The sequence below is a fragment of the Eptatretus burgeri genome, chromosome 3, assembly GCF_056783735.1.
Source record: "Eptatretus burgeri isolate ZD-2024b chromosome 3, Ebu_testis_v1, whole genome shotgun sequence".
NCBI lineage: Eukaryota > Metazoa > Chordata > Myxini > Myxiniformes > Myxinidae > Eptatretus > Eptatretus burgeri.
Window position 1 is genome coordinate 84,559,218 of NC_140963.1, and position 27,500 is coordinate 84,586,717.

General features: G+C 43.1%; 1 protein-coding gene and 1 pseudogene across 3 annotated transcripts in view; both read right to left on the reverse strand.

The window, feature by feature from the left end:
* LOC147030340 (protein FAM200C-like) overlaps positions 1 to 7,263 on the reverse strand; it is a 24,170-nt pseudogene extending 16,907 nt beyond the window's left edge. The window contains exon 1 of the transcript XR_015056317.1: positions 6,618 to 7,263. The product of XR_015056317.1 is annotated as a protein FAM200C-like (transcript). The remainder of the gene's footprint in view (positions 1 to 6,617) is intronic.
* A 7,670-nt stretch (positions 7,264 to 14,933) lies between these two features.
* The window catches only part of LOC147030341 (disco-interacting protein 2 homolog C-like), a 165,728-nt gene continuing 153,161 nt past the window's right edge, over positions 14,934 to 27,500 (reverse strand). For both annotated transcript variants that reach the window (XM_085874274.1, XM_085874273.1), the window contains exon 37: positions 14,934 to 17,326. In XM_085874274.1, coding sequence (XP_085730400.1) covers positions 17,074 to 17,326 — 253 coding nt within the window. In that variant the 3' untranslated portion in view covers positions 14,934 to 17,073. The remainder of the gene's footprint in view (positions 17,327 to 27,500) is intronic.

Genomic DNA, 27,500 nt, shown 5'->3' on the forward strand with positions numbered 1-27,500 from the left:
GCGCGGATGGTCGATCGGGCGATCGTACCACGCCACAAGCCGACTCCAGACACGAACCGCTTAAGCGGTCCGTTCCGTGCTACAGTGATAACCGAGCGGTGTTATCGTCGGCCTCGATGGTTCCGATTAATTACCGGGCATTTTAAACCCACTACGAACCCCTTACGTGATGCAGGATGGAGAGTCAAACAAAGGGAAGGACGCAGCGAAACGGGGAACAAGTTCACACAAGCTCTTTATTCACACAGATACAGACACAAAGTAAGCACGTATATTACAGTCACAATAAAAATGCACATATAACAGTTAAAACAAAAGAAACAATGCAGAGCTACAACCGAATACGCGTACACACAGCAACACTTAAACAGTTCTACTTGTCGGACAGGCGCCACCCACAGTCATTTACACAAACCCAAAGAAAAGAAAAGTGAAAGTTGCGACTTCCCTTTTGTGGCTGGTGAGTCCTCTCCCACGACCATCAGCGTGGTCGCGCCTGGCCCCGACCTCTCTCGCGGCCGCGAACCCTCTCCGGTACTCCCCGTCCGGACGCAAAGGTCCACCTCACAAAGGGCGCTGCCACGTCTCCCGTCCGTGCCTTCGTGACAGGGCCGCTCGCCAAGCCGCGGGCGCAGGACCTCTTCCCTCGAGAACCAGACTCTCGTACCAACTTGACCAACTGAAGACCAACTGAAGACCAGACCAGACCACCAGCCAAGACGAAAAGAAGATGAAGAGGAAGAGGCGGAAGAGGAAGAGGCGTCCGAGTGCCCCGCCCGTGTTCGTCTTTTATAGCGCGGGGCTCCGCCCTTCGCCCCACCCCGTTCTCGGCTCCACCTTCCTTCGAGAGGGTTCCCGAAAAGGGCGTTCCCTCATGCTCTCCCTCCACCCCGTCCCGTGCGGGGCTCGGGGGAGTCAGTTTTTGGCTCTGGGCCAGAGAATTATTCCCCCAAAATGAGACCCTCCCTTACATGACCTCTGACCTTTGACCTGCATTGCCCCTCCTCCACTCCAAAGCGCGGGGAAGATCAGGCGGGAGAATCAGGTGGGAAAAGTCCGCGCAGGCTCCGTTGTTCCTTCCTTGGTGCCTTTGTTTGCCGTTCGGAGTGGACGTAGTGGCGAAGATGTGGTAGCGTAGAAGGTGGCGGTGGCGTGGTTGTAGTGTGGTTGGCGCTGTGGTGGGGATGGCGTGGTTGTTGAGATGCTGTTTGTTTGAAATAAAAGATAGAACAGAAAAAATGGCTAACTCAAAGCGTCGCAGCCCGGATGGATCACATAAATTCCTTCTATACAACGGGTTTGGGCTCACTACACATGTACCAATGGAGATATCTCACATGAGGGCCCTTTATGGTGAAATGCGAATTTCCACAGCCATAACAATATGTTACACTGTCAATGCCTTCACGTAGCAGTTTCCTGTGATGACCACCAACCCGTAACATTCCTTTGGCAAGTGAATAAAAGGCAACTGGTCATAAGCATAAAATAATTTCATTGTATTTATTGTTTGTCATCCTTTGAAATTATTTTTATATTCTACCTGTAAAGATGTACAAATCGATCACTTGGCAAATCTGTTTTATCGATGGGTCAATTAATACCACTTCTCACGACAGATAAAGTCAGGCCAGGGTCAAAACTCACCTCAACGATTACATAACCTAATAAGTAATCTATTGTAATCACCTGATGGTGATCAATAAGATGACAAGAAGTGCTGTGTGAACCATAGATAAGGGAAAAGCCCCTCTTCATCTCTTGGTTTGCATCAATCCCTCAGGATATAGTCCGTGGGACCATAGAGTTGTGCTTTTGGCAAGCTATTTAATCGATGCCTATTACAATGACTTAGTCTGGCCCCAAGTGACCCCCCCCCCACACTCCACATAAACAATCTAGGAGCAGGAGAGGTGTGGAATAAGTAGAAAGAGGTAAAACGGAGAAGGGGGCACATCTTTTCTTCTTTTTTTTCAGTCAACTATGACCTCTCAGTACAGACAAATATGAACTGACTGTTAAGGGTAGTCTGTGTCTGTGGTGGACAAAGGGCATCAGCTATCAAGTGGTTCTTGGCATTGCCCATCAATTGGGTGATGCCAATGACTTTCCAATAGTTCTATCTTTGGAACCAACTCCCTGTATCTTTTTAATGGTTGTATCTGTGGAAGCAGTGACAAACAGTTATCATATACTCTCGTAGAGGTCGTAGCACGTAACAAAAGCTCACAGGCTCTGAGTATGTCAGGGAGCATGGCGAATCTCAGGGGGGTCGATCGAGGCTCACATGCCAATCAATGGACTTGACAATGATTTTATTTGTACAATCCATTTTTCTTCTATCTGTTGTCTTATGGCCCTTGTTGCAGTCCTTTTGAAGTGCTGTCTACTGTCTCCTCATGCATTCTTCCATACCCACCCCTGCCCTCTTCGACTCTCATTGACCCCTCACACCCCTTTTCTTTCTGCCACTCATATGCGATGTCTCTGTCTCCCCATGTTCCCCTCTGATCCTCTGTCAGTCCAGTGAACCTGATTCCCTCTGTCATATAGCTATTCCATGAGCAAACATTTATGTACTGTATAGCAAACTAGAAGGTCACTCTTTGACGTCACCAGATGTGCCTCTACCCACATTATTACATCATTATACATACTTGTACCAAGTTTGATGTAAATCTCTTAACCCAGATTCAAAATATTAAATAATTTTGGCTGCCAGACCATACATCCAATCAGGTTGAAATTTAAAATAAATATTCCCCATGACGACAATATCATAATTCTGAAGTTTCACTTCGATTGATGAAGCAGTTCAAGAGAATTTTTGTTTTAATTAAGATTTCCGTTGAATGCAATATGGCTGCCAGACCATTTGACCTATCAATTATTTGTAAATATCCTGGGGAACATGTGGGTGAAGTTCTCCTCGATCTGTCAGGCCATTCTGAAGAGGATTTTTAAAGATTTATTCTTCAAAAAAATCAAAGCTGCCAAACCATGTGACCTATGATATCATAAGTAGAGAACTTTTTGTTCCTCATGGATAGACGATCATAGCTGTAAAGTTGCACCTTGATCTGTTCAGCCATTTCGGAGAAGATTGTTGAAGGTTTTTTTATGTTAAAAAAAATGGTTGCTGAAATACAATTTCGTCCGCGATGACCTACAAATATTTTCATACTGATTAGATAAAGCATTTGACTTATGCAATTATTATGATGACGAATTATGATGTCTATGACGTAAAAAAAAAAAATCACTCATTTCCCATGGGGAGTACTTTGCTTGTGCCAAGTTTCAATTTTTTTTTCATGGAGCGGTTTTGGAGATGCAGAGGTCCAAAGTTTTTTTCTTTCTTTTTTTTCAACATGGCTGCCACACCATGTGGAAAGTATGGCGTCATAATTATCATTAAAACATTCTACATGAGTTGTCACACTTATGTTGAAAATTGTGTCAATCGGATAAGTGTTTCAAAGAAAACGAGCATGACGGATGCACGGATGGACGGACTACGTATGGACGGGCGAACCAAAAACATAAAGCCTCCACCAGTGGAGGCATGAAAACAAAAGTGGACAAAGCACAGGTTCTTCTGCTTTCACCATAGACATGTTGGTGGTATTTCAGTTTTCTACCGCCGTTGATCTGCTCTTGCACACCCTCTCATTTTAGCTTTCAACGCGTTATAATCTTCTCAGACCGAGCTGTTAACCAGCAACTCCAGTAGTATTAAAATGCTGATTCTCATAGAGCAACCAGCCAGGCTGTTCATGAGCAAATGAGAAAATTACAGACCACCAAACAACCAGAAAACTCCATTTTCAGAATATTATTATGAAATAATAACCCCTGTTTAAGCTGCTTCAAAATTATTTTCAATGTCGAATTACCTTTGAGAGGTAAGCTAAGTTAGTGCCTCACACAGCAGTCCCTTCAGAGAGAGGAAGTGACTCGTGAGTGACTCATCACTTTGCGAGTACTGTTTGTAAGTGTGATGCCATATTTCTGGAGTTCATTAAAGCCAGGAATTTTTTTCTTGTACAAGTATAACTAAACACACGAATTTCATATGATAGATTTCTCAGATATTGGATATAATGAACCTGTATTTCCTACTAAGAACTTGACAAAGAAGATTTTGAAGTGTGTCCAAGATGTCATCAACAAGGGTTGGGGCTTGCAACAGAGATGAAGCTCACAAAAAGTATTCATTTTGTGACGATATGGAAGTTGTTCATGAGAAAATAATTATAAAGCAACATGAAAATGAAAATTATAAATTATATAACTGAAAAAAAAAATTATAAAGCAACATGAAATGAAAATAATTATAAAGCATAATGAATTTATAATTAAACTTAAAATCAATCATTGTTCAGGTTAATAATACTCAAAATGGTATTAGTTTTAATTAAGAGTTAAGAAATAAAGAGAATATTTAAAGAGGAGATCGATGTAACAGGTCTTTTATCATTTCACTTTGTGTGTTATTCATCGAGGCCAACACAAAGTGCTGTATTGGATAAATGTAATTTAATTGATGGATCATTTACAAATTCAATTTGGAGAAAACAGAATTTTGAAAATAAATCTGATAATCTCTTAAAACAATTTATTAAGAATTATGTCAAAGATACAACTGTACTATCAAACTCTACAAGGTAATTAACCGCAAGAGCTATCGGAATCAAAACATTAGCCTTTAGAGTTCCGACCCTCATGCGTCCTTCCAGTAATTCCCACCTGGTTAAACTTTCAAAATTCAGGCTGACAACACACAGCAACTCCTTCGTTCCTTTTCTGGAACCATATTCCTGAGGATTTTCTATCCCCCCACTCCCTCGAGAGGAGTTTTGAGTTTCAAGCAGTGGTGCACCACCCACCACATCCACCATCCCTACCCATGATCATTTCTACCCCCCATTAACCATTCCTATCTCAACCATCCTACTCGCAGGTGACGTGAGATGGTGATGCAGATGTATTTCCTCCCCTCCAATCTCCTCTTTTCCTTTTCGTCAATTCCCTTGCTTTTGTTGTGTCCAACTGTTCCCTCACTATCAGTTCATTCCACCTCTCATGTAGTTTTTCTATAAGTCTCAAACTTGTAAAGAAAACAATAAAAGACCCAAAACCTATCACATAGATTAATAGTGATAATAGGAAGGATATTCCACATTAAGCCAGAATTTAGTCTTTAAAACCTCATTGTTTTTGAATGATTATGTGAAAAAGAAAAACAAATCGGTGGTGAATTTTGACTGCAACAGACTTTCATCAATTTGAATGGCATAAACCATTTTCATTCATTCAAAAGAAACACCAATTTCAAATAGACCCTTTTGAATTAAGACTATGTTAAAGGCTGTTGAAAGCATTTTTAAATTTCATGATTGACTGCCATTGAACCTTTACGTATGAATTATTAGGGTTAGGGCATGAGCGTGCATCTGAGGATGGGTGCAAGCCTGGGCGTATGACCCAATTCTTTTTTAGGAGGGGGGGGGGGGCTGCAGATTTGCCCGAATGTTGGCTATGCTGCCCAGATGTAGTCTTCGCTGGCATGCAGATGTACTCCGGGAATTATCACTTCCCCCAAGCTTAGTGGCTGTGTTATTCATATGTCTGTACGTGTGTGTGTGTGTGTGTGTGTGTGTGTGTGTGTGTGTGTGTGTGTGTGTGTGTGTGTGTGTGTGTGTGTGTGTGTGTGTGTGTGTGTGTGTGTGTGTGTGTGTATATATATATATATATATATATATATATATATATATATATATATATATATATATATATTTATATATATATATATATATGTATGTATGTGTGTGTCCACTTTGAGCCATAGAACAAGTTAAAAAAAACAAGTCCTCCCACCATCCTCCCTTCCACCAACTCTCCCTTCTCACCACTTCTCACTCCCCCCCCCCACCTCCCTTGCGGGAGCAGGAACAGTCTAATGGTAAAGAAATACGTTAAAAGTTTCAGGTTCCAGATCTCAATAGTCACCAAAATGTAATCAATTTTTCCTGTCCTGTAAGCTATCCACCGAGCAAGTTTGGTCCAAATCTGTCCACGACTTTCTGAGATATCCTTCAGACAAACAGATTAGGCTTAAAACAAATCCAGTCCAGACATTGCGCCACGCATGTTTACCAGTCGTAGTACAACCCAATACGACCCTTTTGAAATGTCATCAAGAACGTCATTTCAAAAAGGCCTTTGTGAAATGCACTTCACACGTTTTCAGGAAACCCCTTCCCAAAACGCAAGGGTGGCCAAAATAAGCCGGCCATTGAAAGGGGTGCTTCCCTCTTTCGTGATTTTAAACACTTTTAAGGAAAGTAAAGAATCGAACTAAAGGCCATTTCAAAATGGTTAACGAATATACAATTGTTGTTTTTCTGGTTAACTAATAAAAGCTATGAAGAAACAGGAATAGCCGATTTTAGCAAGTCAGTGAGAATCCTCCTGATCAGATCTTCAGAGGTCCCAGCCCAAGGCCCTGTCCAGCGTCTTTGCCCAAACATAACATACTGGTGATTGCCCAACCATTAGCCATTTGTATTTTGACAATGCGTGATTGCATAACATGCATTCAAGGACAGAAATACCTCATTTCAAAAGTGCTTGAAAGTGGGTGAAGCCTCGGGAATCGTGCAGAGCTGCCACTTGCCAGATGTAAAATTGGTTCGCGGGTGTCAGCAGTGACCACTATTTTCGTTGTGTCTGTCTGTCTGTGTGTGTCTGTTTGTGACTCTCTCCAGAGCATAGCTCCGTGACGTTTGATGCGATCTTGATGAAACTTGGACACAAGCTAGGTATCATGGTCTAGTTGTGTCTTTTTATATGAGGGGCGTCCCACACCCCTTGTGGGCGGAGCCACGCCCACCTGAACTATTTATTTATTTTCTCGATTTTTTTCTCGCAATTTCATTTCCTAGAAGCTGTGCGTAATGTCCATAAGTACAACAAATAAAAAATCCGATTTGATTTGGTCAATTTTGATGGAAGAGATAGGTTTTTACGGTAGGGCTTCTTCAATAATAACTGCGAACCATCGTCGCCTCCCGGCTTATAAATTGGTTATTTTCGTATTTTTACGATTATTTTAACCCCAAAGGAATCAAGATTGATCATTGCAAAAATGGTCAAATATATGACAATTTATCTGAGTTTTATTAAGGTCACAGGCAACCGTTGTGATTTTTTTATGCCCAAATTATAAAAACTGCACTGGCTTTAGGGGTGGCATTTGCCCCGATCCCCCCCCCCCACCTTCTATACCTTTAGGTGTGAGTGTGAGAACAGAATAATACAAGATAGTCTGCTTTGGAAGAGTAAAACACCCAAGAGTTCACGTATTTTTTTTTGTATACATTATTTGCAAGAGCTAGTACACTGAACGGATCAGGACGCAAGACAAAAACAGGAAGCAAAACACGCATGCTTGGGATAGACAAGTTGGACACAGAGAATGCACGGGGTGGACAAGATGGAGACAGAAGGAAACACCAAGGAGAGAAAACTGGAAAGTTGGAAGGAGGGATTTGGATGGGGTTAATGAAGATAGAAAATATCATGGTTTTGGAGTGGGGATGATCTGAGATCGAGTTGAGCAGCTGTCTTGAAGACCTGAAAGGAAGAATGATGCTGCCATTTTGTTCACTCCATAATAGGTCTCAGGCATCATAGGCCTCTTTTGCAAGGTTCCACTTTCTGCCACTTTCACAGCTTTATCGTAACTCTAATTTGACATCTGATTTCATTTTTCACAGTCGCCAAGATGGTTAAGACTCAGTTGCAGTAAACATGTAGAAAAATCAGATGAAAATTGACATTTTTAGACAAAAATGCATTTTAAGTGAGCAAAAGGCCTGTTCTTAAACTCAGTGTTGTAATGAAAATCCAGACTCCCTCACAGTTTCATCTCAACTCTAATTCGACATCTCATTTCATTTTTCACTGTCACCAACATGGCTTAAGATTCAGTTGCAGCAAACGGAGACAAAATCAGACAGAAATTGATGTTTTAAAAGGAAAAAAAACACATTAATAGCCATTTTGAATGTATCTGGTAGAACGCAATGCTTTCAGACACTATTTCGGTTTTACTCATTGATTATTGCTCTGTTCTTTAAAGTTATACTAGTGCATGCCAGTACGTGCAAACAAAAAAAACAACTTTCAAACCGCGTTCCAGAAACAACCACACAGGCCGTTCCTTTGCTCTCGTAAACGACACACACACACACACACACACACACACACACACACACACACACACACACACACACACATACACACACACACACACACACACACACACACACACACACACACACACACAGCTGGAATTATAGATAGACAACACACACACACACACACACACACACACACACACACACACACACACACACACACACACACACATACACACACACACACATTGCTGGAATTATTGATAGATGAAATGAGGTCAATGAGATGACAAATGAAGGGGTTGAATGCAGACTGCAGACCAATGAGTAAGGAAAGCCGTCGTTGTGAATCGTTTTTCCCACCAAATTGAGATGTATTTCGTTGGCAAGTTTGTTGAGTTGAGCTGAATTTCTTAACACTTCCAAAGGCCACAGCATTTTGACAATTGAAAACTAAAAAAAGTTGTGCACTCTTTTTGATAAATTATTTTTGGAACAATTTTTCTTCAATAAATAAATAATAATAAAAATCGTCTCCATGTACATTGTACACACTTTTATCTCGTTAGCACCTCTTCATAAACAACATGGCTGAGGAAACGGTGCTTCTTCTTTGTTTCCTCGTCCAGGGAAAGAATGCGGAGGCTGCTGGATCTGCCAACGTTTTGATAAATTATTAGTTTTAATGGCCAATTATTCAATTAGCACCAACGTATTTTGCATTTTCGCAAGGAAAAACACAAAGAGAAGAGAAGACAAAAAAAGAAAAAAAAAAACGTTCTTGCAAAAGAAAATAAAAAATTATGCACCAATATGAAACCGATCATAACTTGGGGCATTGTGTTTATCTATAAATGCGCATAAGAAATCGAGAAATTATTAGAATACACGAAGTCATCATTATCCGGAAGTCCGTACGTTGTAACCCGTAATGGGGAACGCGGCTGAGGTTCCCTTCCCCATCGGCCACGCCCACGCAACAACGTGTCTTGTCATTGGTTTGGTAAATAAATGGTCATAACTTGGGAAGCACTTGTCCGATTAATATCAAACCTTGAAAAGGCACATCCTCAGGTCCCCAGCAATATACCTGGCAAGTTTCAATTTGATCGGACCATTGGTTGTTGAGAAACAGCGGTCACACACACACACACACACACACACACACATTGCTGGAATTATAGATAGGTGAAATGTTGATGTTGCTGGTCACTGGAAAGTGATGTGATGATCGACCAGAAAGAAACGGGAGTGGTGGGAGTGAGGAAGAAGAGCAATGGGAGCATTGTTTGTGGGGCATTTATTATGCTGCAGTGACAGAAAATACACCAGATTATTGAGATTGTCTTTCTTTTCCTTACTCGTCAACAACGGCTACTTCAAACTTATCGATTGTGGTGCCACGATATTAAATATGTAATTATCTATGTAAGAATGCACTATTGTATTTATGAGTGGGAGGAGAAAGGAGGGTGGGGGCGGGGGGGGAGAACAAATTTGGGACAGGGAGGTTGAGATTTTGAGGGGGGGTAGGGGTTGAGGAGTTGTGGTGGGAGTGGATTGAAGCCTTCAGATTGGAGGGGGGAGGTAGAGAAATTGGGGTTTGTGAGAGGGGAGTGGGGGGGGGGTAAGAGTTGAGGACTTGAAGTCACATTGTGCAGATTTTCTGTGGGCACCTGCTCGTAGGCTAGTGCTGTCTCTGTGTCTATCTGTCTGTCTCACTCTGGATCACAGAAAATGTTCCTTGGAGAGAAAGAAAAAAAAATTAAGGAAAAGTTGCATCAAATTAATTCAACCTTATGGGAAAACTATAATATAAAAAATAAACCTGTACACAGCGATTGTATCTTCATGCAGATAAAGAGAGAGTACAACCTTCAGAACCGAGAACTTCCCCTGTAGATGGACTAGACATGGTGGGGCAGTCCCCTGGCCTCCACAGTCTGCCGATGTGACATCCTGAGACAACTTTTGTGGGAATATGTCAAGTATTGTTTTCCAAACCTCTGTTGCTTCTTCTTCTTCCTCTTCTTGTGTATTGCAGCTTGGCTGCCGAGTAGCTATCAGTTTGTTGGGGCGCAACTGTGCCGCTGATGCTGTGCCCCTATACCAGTACACCGGTACTCATTTCACAGACCTTGGAAGGATGACAGGCTGAGTCAACCCCACCTGGTGTTAATTCAGCAGCCAATGGGGCTAGAAATTGGGACCCTAAGATCCCAGGCTTTGCCTCTGTCATTGACTTATCGTGCAAGAATAACCAATTGCATCCTATCAGCAGTGTGGTGAGGGATATGTTGGTCAACACAAATTATTGCTTGGATGTACAATGTGCCAGAAAAGGTGCACATATTGAGGTGTGCTGAAGAACAAGAAAATTCATGAATTATGTGACAGAATGCAAAAAGACAATTAAATAAACAAATAAATAAAATCGTATTATTCTATCTCTTTTGGTTTAGTTGTAATAAAATTTAAAAACCGGAACAAGACTTTGTGGATAGCTTGTACTTCCTTCCAAAATCTGTAACTATCTTCATCTAAATTCTAAACAATGGTAAGTTTATCCAATCTAAGTTTTTGAATAAATCAATACAGTAAGTTGTTGAACTCATTTTACTCTCATATTTTCTTTAAGCAACAGATGCAGACAACTCAAGACATTACTTATTGAACCTCCCATTTTGAGCTCTTTCAAACAGCACAAGAATAAAAGGCTTCCTGGTTTTTTTTGGGGTTTTTTTTTCTATCATGGTACTTTTACCATGGGTTTCTGCTCGTATCATATAATAGCTGGTCGATGCAGGACTGCAACGTACTCATTACAAGACTCCATTGTGCCGGTAGCAGACAAGTGTTTATGAATGATGAACTGGATGATTCTTGGCTCCTGCCACCAAGCAAAAAGCACACCCAATCAACCACAACAACAATGCAACTCATCAAGATAAGTTACATCCCTTTTTCTTTCAAGGAAACAAGAACAAACAACTCTAAACTTCTAACAAATTGACAAATATCATATTCAGATCAAACCAGAATGGGCACAGGTAGAGTGCATACCTCCACCAGGCTGAACAGTTTATGTTTTGTATCCCACTTTTAGGCTGGATATGAATCCAGACCTGAACCAAAGTCGAATCAGCATGTTCTCGTCAACAAACAACTCATTCACCTAGTAGTTTTATCAAAACTCATCCACAACGTTTTGAAATATCATGCTACAATATTGTTTTTGGCCCCATCTCTCAATGGCGAAGAACCAATTAAAAATTCCCGTATCTGGATCCGGATCTTCTCCAAAATCGAATCAGTTAGTCCTTTCACATACCCAACTTGTCCACTAAAGTTCGTCTAAATCCGTCCATAACTTTTTGAGATGTCCTGTTATATATATCGGTTTTAGCCCTATCACTCAAAAGTGATGAATTACTTTTAAAATTATCAGATCCAGATCCGTATCCAGATCTTCAACAAAATCTTATCAACTCATCCTTGTCACACACCCAATCTGCTGACCAAGTTTCATCCGAATGCATTCACAACTTTTCGGGATAGCCTGCACACAAAGAAACAAACAAGATGTCGTGCAGAGCACGTGATACTTGCGAAAACCATATTTGACCTTAAAAATAATTGGTGGTTGAATTGAATGACCAAATATGCAAATACTCTTCAAATTTCAAGTCGATCTTATGAAAATTGAGGATTTTAGAAATAGACCAAAGTTGTTGATCCTTGGCCTATTTTGACCTTTTGGCTTAAGTTGACCTCAAAAATAATTGGTGTTTGAATTGAATGACCAAATATGCAAATCCTCTTCAAATTTCAAATCAATCGAATGAAAATTTTGGATTTTAGAAATAGATCTAAGTTGTTGACCTTTTGACATAAAAAAAAATCAATGGGATTGATGGGATTGGTGGACTCTGACGGCGCAGACAGGCCGTACTGACTACATGTGGTAGCTCAATGCTCTATTAAATGACTTTACATTGGTGATTCCATTTTATTGTCCGCTACCTGGAAGTTGGTAAGCGGGGCTCAAGTTGTTGAGCTCTTTGAAATGCCACACACTTGTAACAATTCAGAAGTCTCTTCGGCGTCGGTCGGTGTTCATTGAGGGCCAGTACATGACCTCACGAGCATGCTGTTTGCACTTGGACATTCATTTTGGATCTGAGGATTGGCAGGATGACAAGGAGCATGTCTTTGTAGATGACTGTCTGAGACTTCTAGTTACACTATGGAGCCAAAGTAAATTCGGACTTGTGACAGGCCTTCCTTTTGGGAGTCAGGCCATCCACTTCTAATTATGTTGCAAAGAAGGTTCATTTCACTCTAAGTAACATCCTGGATGTTGAGGCGTTTCCCACTCATAATCGCAAGGAACTGGAACATGTTAACAGACTCAAGGTCTCTAGCAGCTGAGCCAGTGTCTGGGAGAGGGACACGGGTCAACGTGTCTGGAATCACTAATTCAGAACCATGGCGGTACTTAACTTTCACATCATAGCACTGAAGCTTGAGCAACACGCATTGTAAATGCATAGGAGAAGAAAGGATAGGCTTCTTCAAGATTTCCTCAAGAGGCTTGTCATCATTGTATACCATTACAGATTTCCTAAACACATAGTAGTGAAAGGGCTCTGTTGTGCCTATGATTGAGAGCATTTCTCTCTCAATCACGGCGTAGCGACACTCTGTATTGGTCAGGCCTATTACATTCATTTGCATGCCCTCCAAAGTTATGTAACACCTTGTACTTACACTCACAAACCCTTATATTCCACCACCTCACACACCCAACATGGATTCAGACCAAAATATTCCACTTCCACTCTTCCTCACACAAACATCTTTGATGGCTTCAACAGTTAAAAAAAAAAAACCCTCCAAAACCCATTATTCTCACAACAATATACAGTACATCAGCAAAGCGTTTGATGCCATCCCAAAAGACTTACTCACGAACAAAGTACTCAATTCAAACATGCACAACACCACCAAATGCTGGCTTGCCAACTACCTATCATGTAGACAGTCATATGTAACCTTTAATGGCAAGACATCAGGCACACGATACTTTCCTTATGGTGTCCGTCAAGACTCGTGCTCTCCTACACATTCTTTAAATCTTTTCATGCACGACATTCCACAACTACCCGAGAACATACAAAGACATAACCATTAACCTCGACACAAATCAATGTCAGCACAACTTCAATCCTTCCTCAGCACCCTACAAACCTGGCTCACCATCAAAAGACTAAAAGTAGCCCCCTCAAAATCAACAGTCACTCTTCTAGCAATTTACACGAAGGAGCATCATGCTGCGCCACACATTACACTGAACAACATCCTGTATACTAGGTGCCACCTTTAACACACCCATGTCGTTCTCAGATCACATCACAAACATTTAAAAAATAAAAAATAATAATAAAAACATGCACACCCAGGCTGAACACACTTAGTGCTTTCACAGACACAGAATTTAGACGCCTAAGGAAACATCATCACGAACATACAAACAGTACATTAAATCAATCACTGACTACACCAGCTCATCTTGGACCTCCAGCCCATCAAATACACATCTCAACAACATGCAGACCATACAGACCATATAAAACAAAGCCCTTTGCCTCCTGGAAGGTCAATCGGCTATCTCCGTACTGCAAGCCTGTTCGAGCAGAACTGACCAGGGCTAATCAACAACATAGAACACAGCATGGTACAGGCTTGTGCAATATGGTGCAATACACATCACAGCACAGGCAGTATGACATTGTGGAAGTTCATTTAATAGTACTTGTGTTTTATTCATATTTTTGCTAGTGTAACCTTTTTGTTACTTTTCAACATCAGATTTGTTTGATAGACCCATACACAACCAATGGTAAAAAAAACCCCATCAGTCTCACCATGTGCATACTGCAGTCGTGATCCTCCTCACACCTCACACACAACCTTAGGAAGGGTACTTAACAAAGAGCACACAATACCTGCTCAGTAGAGGATGAAGACAACTTGGTGGTCGAAATGGCTGACTAATCCTTGCCTGACGGGCAATGACTAGTTGGTGGTGTGTCCAGTTTTGAATCTATTGCAGCAATTCGAAATTGCCTACTCATTCCATAATTCTGAAGCAGAATATCCTCCTCACTGCACCAGGATATCCCTCCCTTCTCTGCCTTGTCGACGAAAGATTAAAATATCCTGCATGGAAATGCACCTCAAATCACAGTCACTGCCATCAGGTCCAACTTGAGTGATCACAACGTACGACAGCTGCAGATTTTCATTAATCACTAAAGTAACGTGGTTTTCAGCAACAATGGTTACTGGAGATATGGTCCATCCCTTTTACCCCCAGCCAACCTGCCTGCCGTGTTCCAACCAAATAACTCTGTAGTTCAATTGTCAATACACCATTTCAAATTGATATTGAGCCTGGTGTTGGCTTAACAGTGAAGGTGGTTGGCTTCAGATCTTAGGGTCTTGAGTTTGAGCCCCTGTCCAACCATTAAATAACACCAGGTGGGTTGATTCAGCCTGTCATCCTTCTGAGGTCGGCAAAATGAGTACCAACTTACTGGAAACGGGGCACTGTATCAGCGGCATAGCCACACTCGCAGCAATGATGCAACCAGCAGCCACAGGCTGTATCCGGAAAAAATGATAATAATTGATATTCAAAGTGCAAGCACTGCCATTAAACAATCATTTCAACAATAAAATAACTTTATTCAATGCTATTTCCTTTAAAAACACAACTGTCATTAGCGTTGCCACAAACATATATATGTATATATACATATATATACACATGTGGATTGGTGTAGAGACAGTAAAGAAAGCAAGGGTGGAGTTGATCATTCATTCAGTGTATACATATGACATACCTCAAAATGTCTAAACCATGTACAATGGCAGCACATTGGGAAAAAATTATCTGTGGCACAAAGCAGTTACTACTATCACCAATTACGAACACCACCACTAACTCCAGGCCCCCCAAAAAAACTCTGCTTTGAGCGCTGAAAAAGATGTAACAAGAGTTATTCAGCCTATTGAGTTAGCCTTTGCCTATTTGAAGGGGAATTTGCTGGAATTTTATGAGAAATAGCAAAATGAAGATGTCGGTCTCAGCCCAGCCAATGGGAAGCCTGGCTCTGTGGAACTTAATGCCTGTAAATCAGGTACTTTAAGGCTCGGGGCAGCTTGCTGAACAGCAACCTCGGGCAAAACCTCTTTCCTAACCCATCTTCCTCCCACCCTCCATTCCCCTTCCCCCTAAAACGCACTCCCCCCCCCTCCACTGGGTCCTCCAATGGGCCCGTGAGCAATGTCGGAGGTACAGGGGGAGCATTTGGACTCGAGCGAAGGCTGACAAGACCAGCTGCCAGTGCCGCCGTTAAAGGTATCAGAGGGGCATTTTGCATGCGGATAGAGTTGGGAAATGATGGCACAGGGGGGGGTTGGGTGGGAGACGAGAGGGGGAGGTGAATGTTGAGATGAAAACATATGGCTTCATCTTTCGAGTCACCGTGCAATCCACACTTGTTCATCGGAAAGGGAGGGTAGGCCATATGATTGACCAGGCCACCACAAAGAGGACAACGTGCCAATTTCAAATTGCCACCATCAGTTAGCTCGGCACCAGTTGGCTGTGGCATAAGCACAGTTTTCAGTGAGAATCCGCTGCTTCCTGTCAAACTATTTGCACTTCCAGTGTTGCAGACTAAACTTCACCCTTCTATAGTTGCAGAACTACTTAGATCCAACTCCAAAGGTAACAATGAGATTATACATTAAAAGGAAAAACAAAGAAACTTGTGACAAAGTTTGCCACACACATCTGCATTAAAAACACGTGCGACCGGCGAGACATTCAAAATTTAAAGCAGTCAATTAAAATCCCACAATGTGCATTCAGCAAGCAAAAGGCCCCCTAATTAGGCATCTGTTTTGCTTAACATGCAATCCAGCAGCGTCTCGAGTCACTAGCAGACGAGATGGACGTGAACTGTTGAGAATCAGTAAACATTAAAAGACGGCAGATAGGTACAACGACACGGCTTCCCCGAATTAGAATTCCCAATGTGCCAGACATAGGCAGGACAGGAAATTAACACCTTCTCTCTTTTTACATGAATATGTACACACGTCGTTCGCATTAAGCATGAAGTGAGAGGCACTGCATACCGAACCCGGCTGCTGCTCGTCCGAGCTCAGTTAAAGTTTGCAACACATGGAGCTGGTCACAGTCAAAGCAATCAGATAAAGTCTTCCACTCTGAGTGAAAAGAAATCCCAAAGGTTTGTCCTACACTTTACCACTGTGCATCAAGATGTTCTCAACTCCTTCACCTCGTGCTTGAATTCCCCAATAATGGTGACTTCGGTTCGACGGCGACCTGTGTCGGGCCTGTTCCCTTCCACGTTACTGTACCTTGCGGGAAAATCCCGCACATGTCATGGTTGTTTTGTGAGATGGGATGGATTGTGTGGAATGGCACCACAATTAGGTTAATGCTAATTCCTGTAGTCTCAGCAACTGTTCGAAAAACAAAGCCTTATGTCCTTCCCTTAAACAACAGATATGTATGGTCATCAGGTACAAAAAAACCTTTCCCCAAACCACCAAGTGCACAACCCGAAGACAAATAGATATATTCCATATAAACAAATAAACTAGAATACAACACAAAATTGCCCTTGAAGAATCTAAATTTCCCCATAATGCCCAAACCGCATAACCAGGGAATTCACCCAAACACAGGAAAGGTGGTGGAGCATTTGGCTCAAATTCCACCAACAGTGAATGCACAGCAGAAGAAAGCAAGAGTATGGCCCCAGATCCATCACATGTTGTAATTGATGGCGAGAGGGTCAAGACTGTCATTAAGGAAGTGGTCACGGAGAAGCATGCGCTGCTTCTCACCACGCGGGTTTATGGGCACGGTGCCAGGGTCCGTCACAACGACCACGCCAGCCACCAGATGGTGCTCCTCAAGCACCGCACCCGTGGCAAGTGGCACCACATCCAATACCTCTGCCTCAGGCCCTGAGAACTCGGCCACCACCACCAGCAACTTTTTCCACTCAAACACGACACTGCCATGGGAGAGGAGGAGATTTCATTAAACCAATGATCAGCAGTGAAAATTAAAATGTAAAGGTGTGACTGAGCAATGTGTTTTCTTTGAACGTCAAAGGCTTTTACTTTTTCAAACAGGTTTCACTTTTTATGCTTTTTTTTCTTCTCCTTCCTACGTGTCATGCTCCTTACCTGCTATGAATCAACTGCATTGTATATGTGTGCATGTGTGTGTGTGTGTATGTATATATGTATATATATATATATATATATACACATCATAGATATATAAAGCTCATTCTCACCACTCACTGACTGACTGACTCATTCACTCATTCATATAAATATTTCGTTCTTTCTTGGTTTGCTAGAAAACGTAAATTTTGCTTATTGATGCAACTCAAAGCCGATATCAAAGGGAACTAGTACGGCACTCTTCGATGTCGTGGCATTGACAGATATACCTCCACCCACATTATACATCATTATACATACTTTTACTAAGTTTGACTTAGATCCCTTCAGCTGTTCTTAAGTTATTGCATAATGAAACCCCATCACTCTAACCTTTGACTTCTTCATGCCGCCATCTAATCAGTTCATCTTTACATCATTATATCACTTTAACCAAGTTTGATTTAGATCCCTTCAGCCAGTCTGAAGTTTTCGCAGTAACGAAAACCGATCACGGACGCACGCACGATCAGATGGATGGATGGATGGACAACCTGAAAACATAATGCCTCTGGCAACTTCATTGGTGTTGGCAGTAAAAAAAAAAAAAATCACAAAACTGTCAGAAAATATGCAGAAATAAAAATATCCATTCCTAAAAGCCAGCCAGTACAGCCACGATCTACTCACGGTGGGCCACGTAACCTAAGACAATGGGACGTCAAGTGATCCTGCATGGACACAGATTGCTCCATGAGGGAGTCGGTGTTTTTCGGTTTTATGGCGGCACAATTCGAGAAATGCTTGTGGGTTTGAGTCGTTTATGGATAATGTCGAGTGAGTGGTAGGAAGTCGTAAACATTTATTGTTTGCACAAGGTCGACAGTGTCAAACAAGTCTCCATCCAAACATCGACTCAAACTGTCATTCAAATATTTAAACCATCATCAATTAGAAGGGCACTCGTTAGAGCGCATCCCTCCACCCCATAATGCCTGATCCACGAGAACATATATGGCCCAATAATTTTTTAAGTTATAGTGATATATATCATTATTGAGCCCCATCTCTCAATGGTGAAGAATCACTTAAAAATTATCAGATCCGGATCCGGATTTGGATCTTCACCAAATTCGAATTAATTCATCCTTGTCACACAAGCAACATGTCCACCAAGTTAGCTCTGAATCCATCCACAACTTTTTGAGATAATGTGCAATACATAATTTTTGGCCCTATCTCACAATGGTGAAGAATCACTTTTAAAAATTCCAGTAGTCGGATCCGAATCCGTATCTTCACCAAAATCTCATCAGTTCGTTCTTGTCAGACACCCAACCACTCCACAACATTTCATCAAAATTCATCCACAACTTTTTGAGATATCCTGCAAACAAACAAACAGACAGACAAATAAACAGAAAGAAAGGGGGTGAAAACATAACCTCCTTCACTTTCGGTGGCAGAGGTAATGAGTTTATACGTAGCCATTAATGATTAAAGGCAGAAATGCTGTGCCATCGTCCTGCATGAACCCACATAAACAGCGTTTAACCACATTTTTTTCAACACCTCACCGCTTACGCAATCTTTTCCAAAGGAAAGTTAATCAATTTCAAAATCAAAGGCAATAACTTGATTTATTACAAATGAAGGCTCCACAGCCAGCTTCGACCACTATACACTAGAGATAGTATCGAGGAATAATTTTTCACAGCTTTCATGAAGTGCCCTATACACAGATATATAAATATACAAATACATCCGTATATATATATATATATATATATATATATATATATATATATATATATATATATATATATATATATATATATATATATATATATATATATATATATATATATATATATATATATGAATTCGGATTTCGGAACACGTGAATTCGGAACATGGGGGTTCCCATGTGCGCGCATGTGCAAAGCTCCACGTGCTGCATACCGCACGTTCTGTTCGCGGAATGCGCAGAGCGGGTTTCCGGGACGAGGCGCGCGTGCCAGCCTGCACGGCAAGCTACGCAGGCCTGGTGTGCAAGTGACATCACCAGGAATCTCGTGGCATGAACGCCGGGGAAAGAGCGCACGTAGTCCCGCGTGGGGAATTCCCCGAGAGCGAGCGCTGTTTGGGATGTGCAGGGTGATGTCGAGGCTGCACGGACCGGCCTTCGCAGGGGACGTTGGCATCGCCCATAGGGACGAACGGGCGTGCCAAAAACCACCACCATGGCGCTGCAGGAAAAAAGAAAAAGCCTCGCTTCCAGTACGCAGCCCATCATTGGGGCAAAGGAAGCACTAGTTAGTGGGAAGGGTTAGCGATAGTTAAACCGGCTTCATGGGGACATGGTTTGTTCCTCATGGAGCCCGTGGAATGGATTAGTTAGAGGGATTTTAGGTTAGATTTAGAACATGGATTTCTGGAAGACATAGACAGACATGGAATGTGTAGTGGGGACGTAGCTTAGCTACGTAGGTTAAAAGGAACGTGCATAAGTTTAAGGGATGATGAGGGAGCACGAGTTAGGGGAATTTAGTTAGGAGAATGGCAGTGTTGAGTGAGTGAAAAAGTAAAAGAAATACAATGAGTGAGTATGGGCCAGCGCGCCTGAGTGTGTATGGAGTGAATGTAGAATGCATGGTGCGAATGACTGATTGGGGGGAGGAGTGATTCTCACCCAAGGGACCCCAGGGTCAGTTTAATGTTAGTTAGGGGGTTAGTTAAATTTACCAAAAGGAGGTCGTTTTGTTGTTGGTGTCGAGTGAAGGCACGATACCCATTTGAAGGGGTGCAGTGGTGAAATTGACTGGTTGGGAGCGTGGTTTGGGAAGGTGAGTACCGAGTAGTGGGCACCCCGGGCACCGAAGTAGTCGGCCAGAGTAGGCCAAGGGTCCAAGGGACCGGGATAGTGTACTGGGCACGGGTGACCCGCGGAACAGGACCTGGAGCACCAAAGATGCCAAGTGGGCATGGAAGGGGAGCAATGCCAGGAAGGGCAACCCCCCTTGTTCATAGGGAGCAGGTAGGCTCGGAGATAGCATCAGGGCCCGGGGGTGGCATAGTTTGAGTTTGGCAGAGGGGGAATCCCTGCCAAGTGAGCCACGCTGCCCAGCCATGAAATTGTGCGAGGGCACGGAGGAAAATTCGAGGGCTAGGCCCAAATTTATAATGGACACCAACACAGGCGACGGGAATCATGGTTGTTAGAACCTATAGTTTAAAGTGACAGGCATTTTGGAAAGCCCTGGGGTAGTTTAAAGTTAATAAAAAGTAGGATAGTTTGGAGATGTACCCCTTCGCACCATCCATCCCTTCTCTCTCTGAAGGGCACTGGACGCACATTGAGTTTGATTGCTGAACTCTGTAGGAGGCCATTCTGAGGATTCGTTGGGCCTCGAGACAGGACCCTAGTCTCTCCCTGTTCCCCTCCAGAAAGGGAATGTAGGGGTTGGGAGTAGGCTAGGTTGAAAGGATAGGTTAGCGAGACAAACACAGGAAGTGGGTTCGGGAGACGAAATTATAAAAAAAATAAAAAAATAGAAAGGGGCTAAATTTGTTTTGTGTTGCAAATTAAGGGAGTGGGTATGGACAGAGACAGGCAAAGGCGATAGGTTGGGGGGAGACAGTAGGGTAGGTCCGAGCCCGTTTTCAGAGCGGCCGGCACCACCGCACTCCTTCCAGACCCACACAGAACGAGACCAGAGGCCGGCCAGCTTCACCTGCCGGCCTGTTTTGCTGTACTTGCTGTTCCACATTTGCCTTGCCATGCCTTATTCGCCTGCCTCTGCCATACCCCCATGCCTGCTAGCCCTTATTTGCATTTCCCCTGGGTCCTCATCCTCAACCATGTGCGCCAGGATCATCCAGTTTTGCAAGGACTGCCCTGCAGGCAGCCACGCCACGGGGACTGCATTGAGCAGCCCGTGCACCATTTGTGTTTCTTGCATCCAGTCCAGTTCCATCCAGTTCATTTCAGGGAGGAGCCAGGGACTGCATTGGGCAGCCAGCTGCCTCCCTGTTCTTGCACGAAGGAGCCAGAGACTGCATTGGGCAGCCTGGCTGCCTCTTCAAATGGCCTGTGGGATGGCATATGGCATGCCGGGTTAGGGTGAGTTGCCTCCAGCAGCTGAAGACTGAAAAAAAGAAGGTTCAGTGACAAAAGAGGGACGTTTTGAGCAGGCCCTGAAGACGTCTGACCTTCAGCTGCGGAGCACTCACCCTCACAAACTGTTGACTAACTTTGCCATGCCTTCTTTCCCACAGATGCCAGGTCCTGGGCCATGGTTAGTGGAAATAGATAAGGTAAAATTGTAAATATTTTGCAACCCACCTGTTGTTTGTGTTCGCGCCGGCAATTTATTTAAGTTGGCCGAGTGAGTCTGAGAGCTTATCTACGCAGCGCACTAGGTGATTTATTTTTGGGACATGTATGAAAAAATGTCGCACTCAGGGATCCGTAGGTAAATCGTACTAGGGGAGAACTTACACATGCTGGTCACACGAAAATTAAACGACTCGGGATGAGTCTGTAAAAAGGGGAGGGGTAGTGTTACGAATTTGGAAGCTTACTGCGCACAACAGTCAGAGTCCCTATAGATCAGTTATTTCAATAAGTAAATGTGGATAGATAGCTCCCTTTCCCAGATGTCTAATGGGAATTAAATGTATGTGCGCTGTGCGTTTTTTAATAGTTAGGATTTTTACACCCCTTATAACAACAACACACCTTCACCTCGCTTCCTCACACCGACGCCATTGGCTTCCTGCGTTTGACTATGTACGGGGGCGGGGTTTCCTTGGCCACCAGAGCTCCGACTCCGCCCCAGAGAGATGGAATATTCCCCTCGACCAATGGGAGGGGTGAGACACCACAGACATCGACTCTCTCACAAACCCTCGATCAATGGGAGGCGTGAGACACCACAGACATCGACTTTCTCACGAACCCCGGACCACTGTGAGGTGAGACGTCTCAGACGATGATCCTTCCCACGACACCTCCTCCCGCAGGAGAAATGCCATATAAGAAACGCCAGGGCCTTCAATTATCAATTGTTGGTTTTTTTAAAATTTGAACTGTTACAATTTTATTACATTTTAAACAAGTGGTAAGTTTCTTTTGCATTTCAAAATATATATATATATATATATATATATATATATATATATATATATATATATATATATATATATATATATATATATATATATATATATGTATGTATGTATATATATATATATATATATATATATATATATATATATATATATATATATATATATATATATATATATATATATATATATATATATATATATATATATATATATATATATATATATATACATACATATATATATACATACATATATATATATATATATATATATACATACATACATATATATATATACATACATATATATACATACATACATACATACATATATATATATATATATATATATATATATATACATACATACATACATACATACATATATATATATATATATATATATATATATATATATATATATATATATACATACATACATACATATATATATATATATATACATACATATATATACATATATATATATATATATATATATATATATATATATATATATATATATATATATATATATATATATTTTGAAATGCAAAAGAATCTTACCACTTGTTTGAAATGTAATAAAATTGTAACAGTTCAAATTTAAAAAAAACCAACAATTGATAATTGAAACATTGGCATTTTATTGATGACATGTCTAGTTTTTGACCAAGATACACCATCTCATAAGTTTGTTTGACAGTACAGAACAGCACACGGTACAATGTCGGTCCCCTTTCAATAGCGTTTGTGGCCACCATTGTTTTGGATACAGGCAGTGCATCGCCGGCGCATACTGCCTACCAATCTTTGGATGGATTGCTGCTGGATTCTGTCCACTCAGTCCTCAATGTCTGAAGCCATCTGACTGAGGACCATTTGCCTGTCCTGCCTTGCAGTGGTGACTCTTGGCCTCCCTGATCGAGGTCTGTCATCTGCAGAGTTGTGGAGCGTGTCCCTGTCCACCAGGGCCGATATCGTCTGGTGTGAACAGCCAAGGCGACGTGCCACCTCACGGTAGCTCAATCCACCTTGGAGTATGCCCAAGGCACACTGCCGTTGATCCCTTGACAATCGTCGCATGTTGATTGAAATGCCCATTTTGCACTGGCCTTTTTAAAGCCAATATCAAGACATCACGTGCAGCTCATTAAAATCATCCCGTTCCCCTTGGCTAATCACTGACAGTCAAAACGGCTGTTCAACAGCTGTGCTATGAAGTGAACATTGAAGGTTCAAGTGACCATCCGTGACCATTTTGTCTGACAGTGAGGACAATATTGTCCACAAATAAGTTCACACATTTACTACACGCAGTGTTATTGTTGATATTTGAAGGTTTAAAAGGTGGTAAGTTTCTTTTGCGTTTCAGTATATATATATATATATATATATATATATATATATATATATATATATATATATATATATATATATATATATATATATATATATATATATATATATATATATGTTGCGTTGTTCATCTTTCGGCTGCTCCCATTAGGGGTCGCCACAGCGGATCATCCGTTATGATCCGCATACTGATTTAGCACAGGTTTTACACTGGATGCCCTTCCTGAAGCAACCCTGGTCACCTCTTACGACACAGGGATAAGGATTGGGTTTTGCCATGATTCCGGGCTGCCCGAAACCCTCTCATAGCGCGGCCCAGCGTAGAGCTCCCTTCCTCAAGCGATCCTCCAAACCAAGCCTCCGAGGAGCCGGATTACAGGCGCACGCCACTACGCCCGGTACTGTATATATTTATATAGTGAGGACATTATACCTCCACACCATCCATCCCTTCGCTGTCGTTGTGGGCTGTTGGACCCACTTTGGGTTAAGATCGCTGAAGTTTGGGGAGGCCATCCTGAGGCTTGAGTTGGGCCTCGACACAGGATGCTAGCTCTCCCTCATTCCCCTCCGGGAAGGGAACGTAGGGGTTGGGAGTAGGCTAGGGGACGATAGGTTAGCTGAACAAGGACGATAAAGGGGGTTGGGGGACGAATTATAGTGGGGAAAGATAAAAATAAAAACAACAAAAAAAATAAAAGGGGGGCTAAATTGGGTTTGACAAATTAAGGGAGTGGGTGTAGACAGTGACAGGCAAAGGCGATAGGTGGGAGGGAGACAGGTAGGTAGGTCCGAGCCCGCCTTCCGAGTGGCCAGCGCCAACGCACTCCCTCCACCAACCTCCATCTCAAGGCAAGAGGCCGGCCAGCTCCACTGCCGGCTGTTTTTGCTGCAAGGCCTGCGCCACCAGTTCATCTGCCAGCTGTTTTTACCGCAGCGGCCTTGTCATGCCATGCCCACTGCCCACATCATCAGTTTGCCCCCATTCAATTTTGCTTTGCCCCCCTTGTTCATTGCCATGTGCGCCAGGATCATCAAGCAACAGTTTACAAGCTGCAATAACTGTCCTGTTGGCAGCTACAACACGGGCCTGCACCAGCAGCCCATGCACCATTGTTTGTTTGCGTTCATCCATCCATCCATCCATCCATCTGCACCACAGGCCTGCATTGAGCAGTCCGTGCACCATTTTGTTGCTTGCGTCAGTGCGCGTTCAGTGTTCTGCAGGGACTGCCTTGCAGGCAGCCGCACGAGGAGACTGCGTTTGTGCAGCCCATGCACCGTTGTGGTTCAATGTGTTCATTTTAAAAGGGGGAGGCCTTGGACTGCGTGTGAGCAGCCGGTCACGTCCCCTGTCACCTGCATTGCTGAGCCAGAGACTGCATCCGAGCAGCCTGGCTCCCTGCTAACTGCTTTCTCTTTGCAGAGTCCATTGATCCTGGGCCATGGTTTCGTGTAAAATTTGTGAGTTAAGGTTAAGATGTACTGTAAATAAGAGTGCGCCCCCGGAATGTATGTCTTAGTGCCGGCAATTTTATTTAAGTCGTCCGTATGAGTGGGTTTGTTTAGTTAGTTACTCAGCCCTCAGGTTATTTGTTTTGGGGACACGAATACCATGAATGTCGCACTCAGGGATCCGAAGGTAAAACATACTAGGGGAGAACTACACATGATGGCACACGAGAATTTGACGACTCGGGACGAGTCTGTAAAAAGGGGAGGGGGTAGTGTTACGGCTGTGGAAATTCGCATTACACCATAAAGGGCCCGTAGGTGAGATATCTCTAAGTACATGTGTAGTTAGCCCAAACCTGTTGTATAGAGGGAATTTATGTGATCCATTCGGGCTGCGATCCTTTGAGTTAGGCGTTTTTCTTTTTCTATCTTTTATTTCAAACACACAACATTTCAACAACAACGCCATCCCCATCACAGCGCCAACCACACTGCAACCATGCCACCTCCACCATCTACACTACCACATCTTCGCCACTCACCATTCAACAGGCTCCGTGTGGTTACGATCTCCGCGGAGGAACAAACAAAAATCAACAAGGATGCTCGGTGGGCTTTTCCCGCCTGTTTTTCCAGTCTGACTTCCCCGCGCTTTGGAGTGGAGGAAGAGTGATGCAAGTCAAAGGTCAGAGGTCATGTAAAGGTGGGGCCTCTTTTTGGGGGAATAATTCTCTGGCTCCGAGCCAAAAACTGACTCCCTCGGCCCCCGGACGGAGCGGGGTGGAGGGAAAGCGTGAGGGAACGCCCTTTTTCAGGAGCCCTCTCGAAAGAAGGTGGAGCCGAGAACGGGCCCCAGAGCCCCGCGCGATAAAAGACGGACACGGGCGGGCACAAGGAGCGCTTTTTCTTCCTCTTCGTCTTGGCTGGTGGTTCGGTTGGTTTTTGTGGAGAGTTGGTCTTCAGGAAGAGGTCCTGTGCCCGCGCCTTGGAGAGCGGCCCTGTCACGAAGGCACGGACGGGAGACGCGGCAGCGTCCGTTGCGAGGTGGACCTGTGCGTCCAGACAGGGAGTGCCGGAGAGGGTTCGCCGGCCACGAGAGAGGTCGGGGCCAGGCGCGACCACGCTGACGGTCGCGGGAGAGGGACTCACCAGCTAAAGGGAAGTCACCATTTTCTTTTCGGGGTTTTCGTATGGATCTTGTGGCGCCGTGTCTCGTAAAGTAGAACTGTTTAAGTGTTGCCGTGTGTACGCATATTCGGTTGTCGCTCTGCATCGTTTCTTTTGTTTTAATTGCTTTATGTGCATTTTGATTGTGTATTGCTGTAAATACGTGCCTTACGTGCTTGTCTGTGTGTGCGTGTGAATAAAATGCTTGCTTGTTGAACTGTGCCCGTTTCGCTTTGTCTTTTCTCTATTGACCCTCCATCTTGCATCATGGAAAGGGGTTCGTAGTGGGTGCAACATCCCAGTAATTAATCGGAACCGTCAAGGCCGACGATAACACCGCTCGGTTATCACTGTCGCACGGAACGGACCGCTTAAGCGGTTCGTGCCCAGAGTCGGCCTGTGGCGTGATACGATCGCCCGGTCGACCATCCGCACAGGTACTCAGGTAAATCGAATTTGGCGAGAAACCCTATCCTGCGCGGGTGGGAAATTGGCACAGTCGTGGTGGGGTTAAACCCCACCCGTGATGAGCTCCCGGCGTTGTTCAGAGAGGGTCACGACAGAATTATCCGTCCGGTGGGCGACGTGCCGCGATTCGAGTGACGCGGCCGTCCGCACGCCGGCGGGCGCGAATTCGCAACAATATTATATGTATGTATATATATATATACAGTAGGGAGAACAAGTATTTGATACACTGCCGATGTTGTAGGTTTTCCCACTTACAAAGCACGTAGAGGTCTGTAATTTTTTTATCATAGGTACACTTCAACTGTGAAAGACGGAATCTAAATTAAAAATCTTGAAAATCACATTGTATGATTTTTAAAGAACGAATTTGCATTTTATTGCATGAAATAAGTATTTGATACATCAGACAAACAGAATTTAATATTTGGTACAG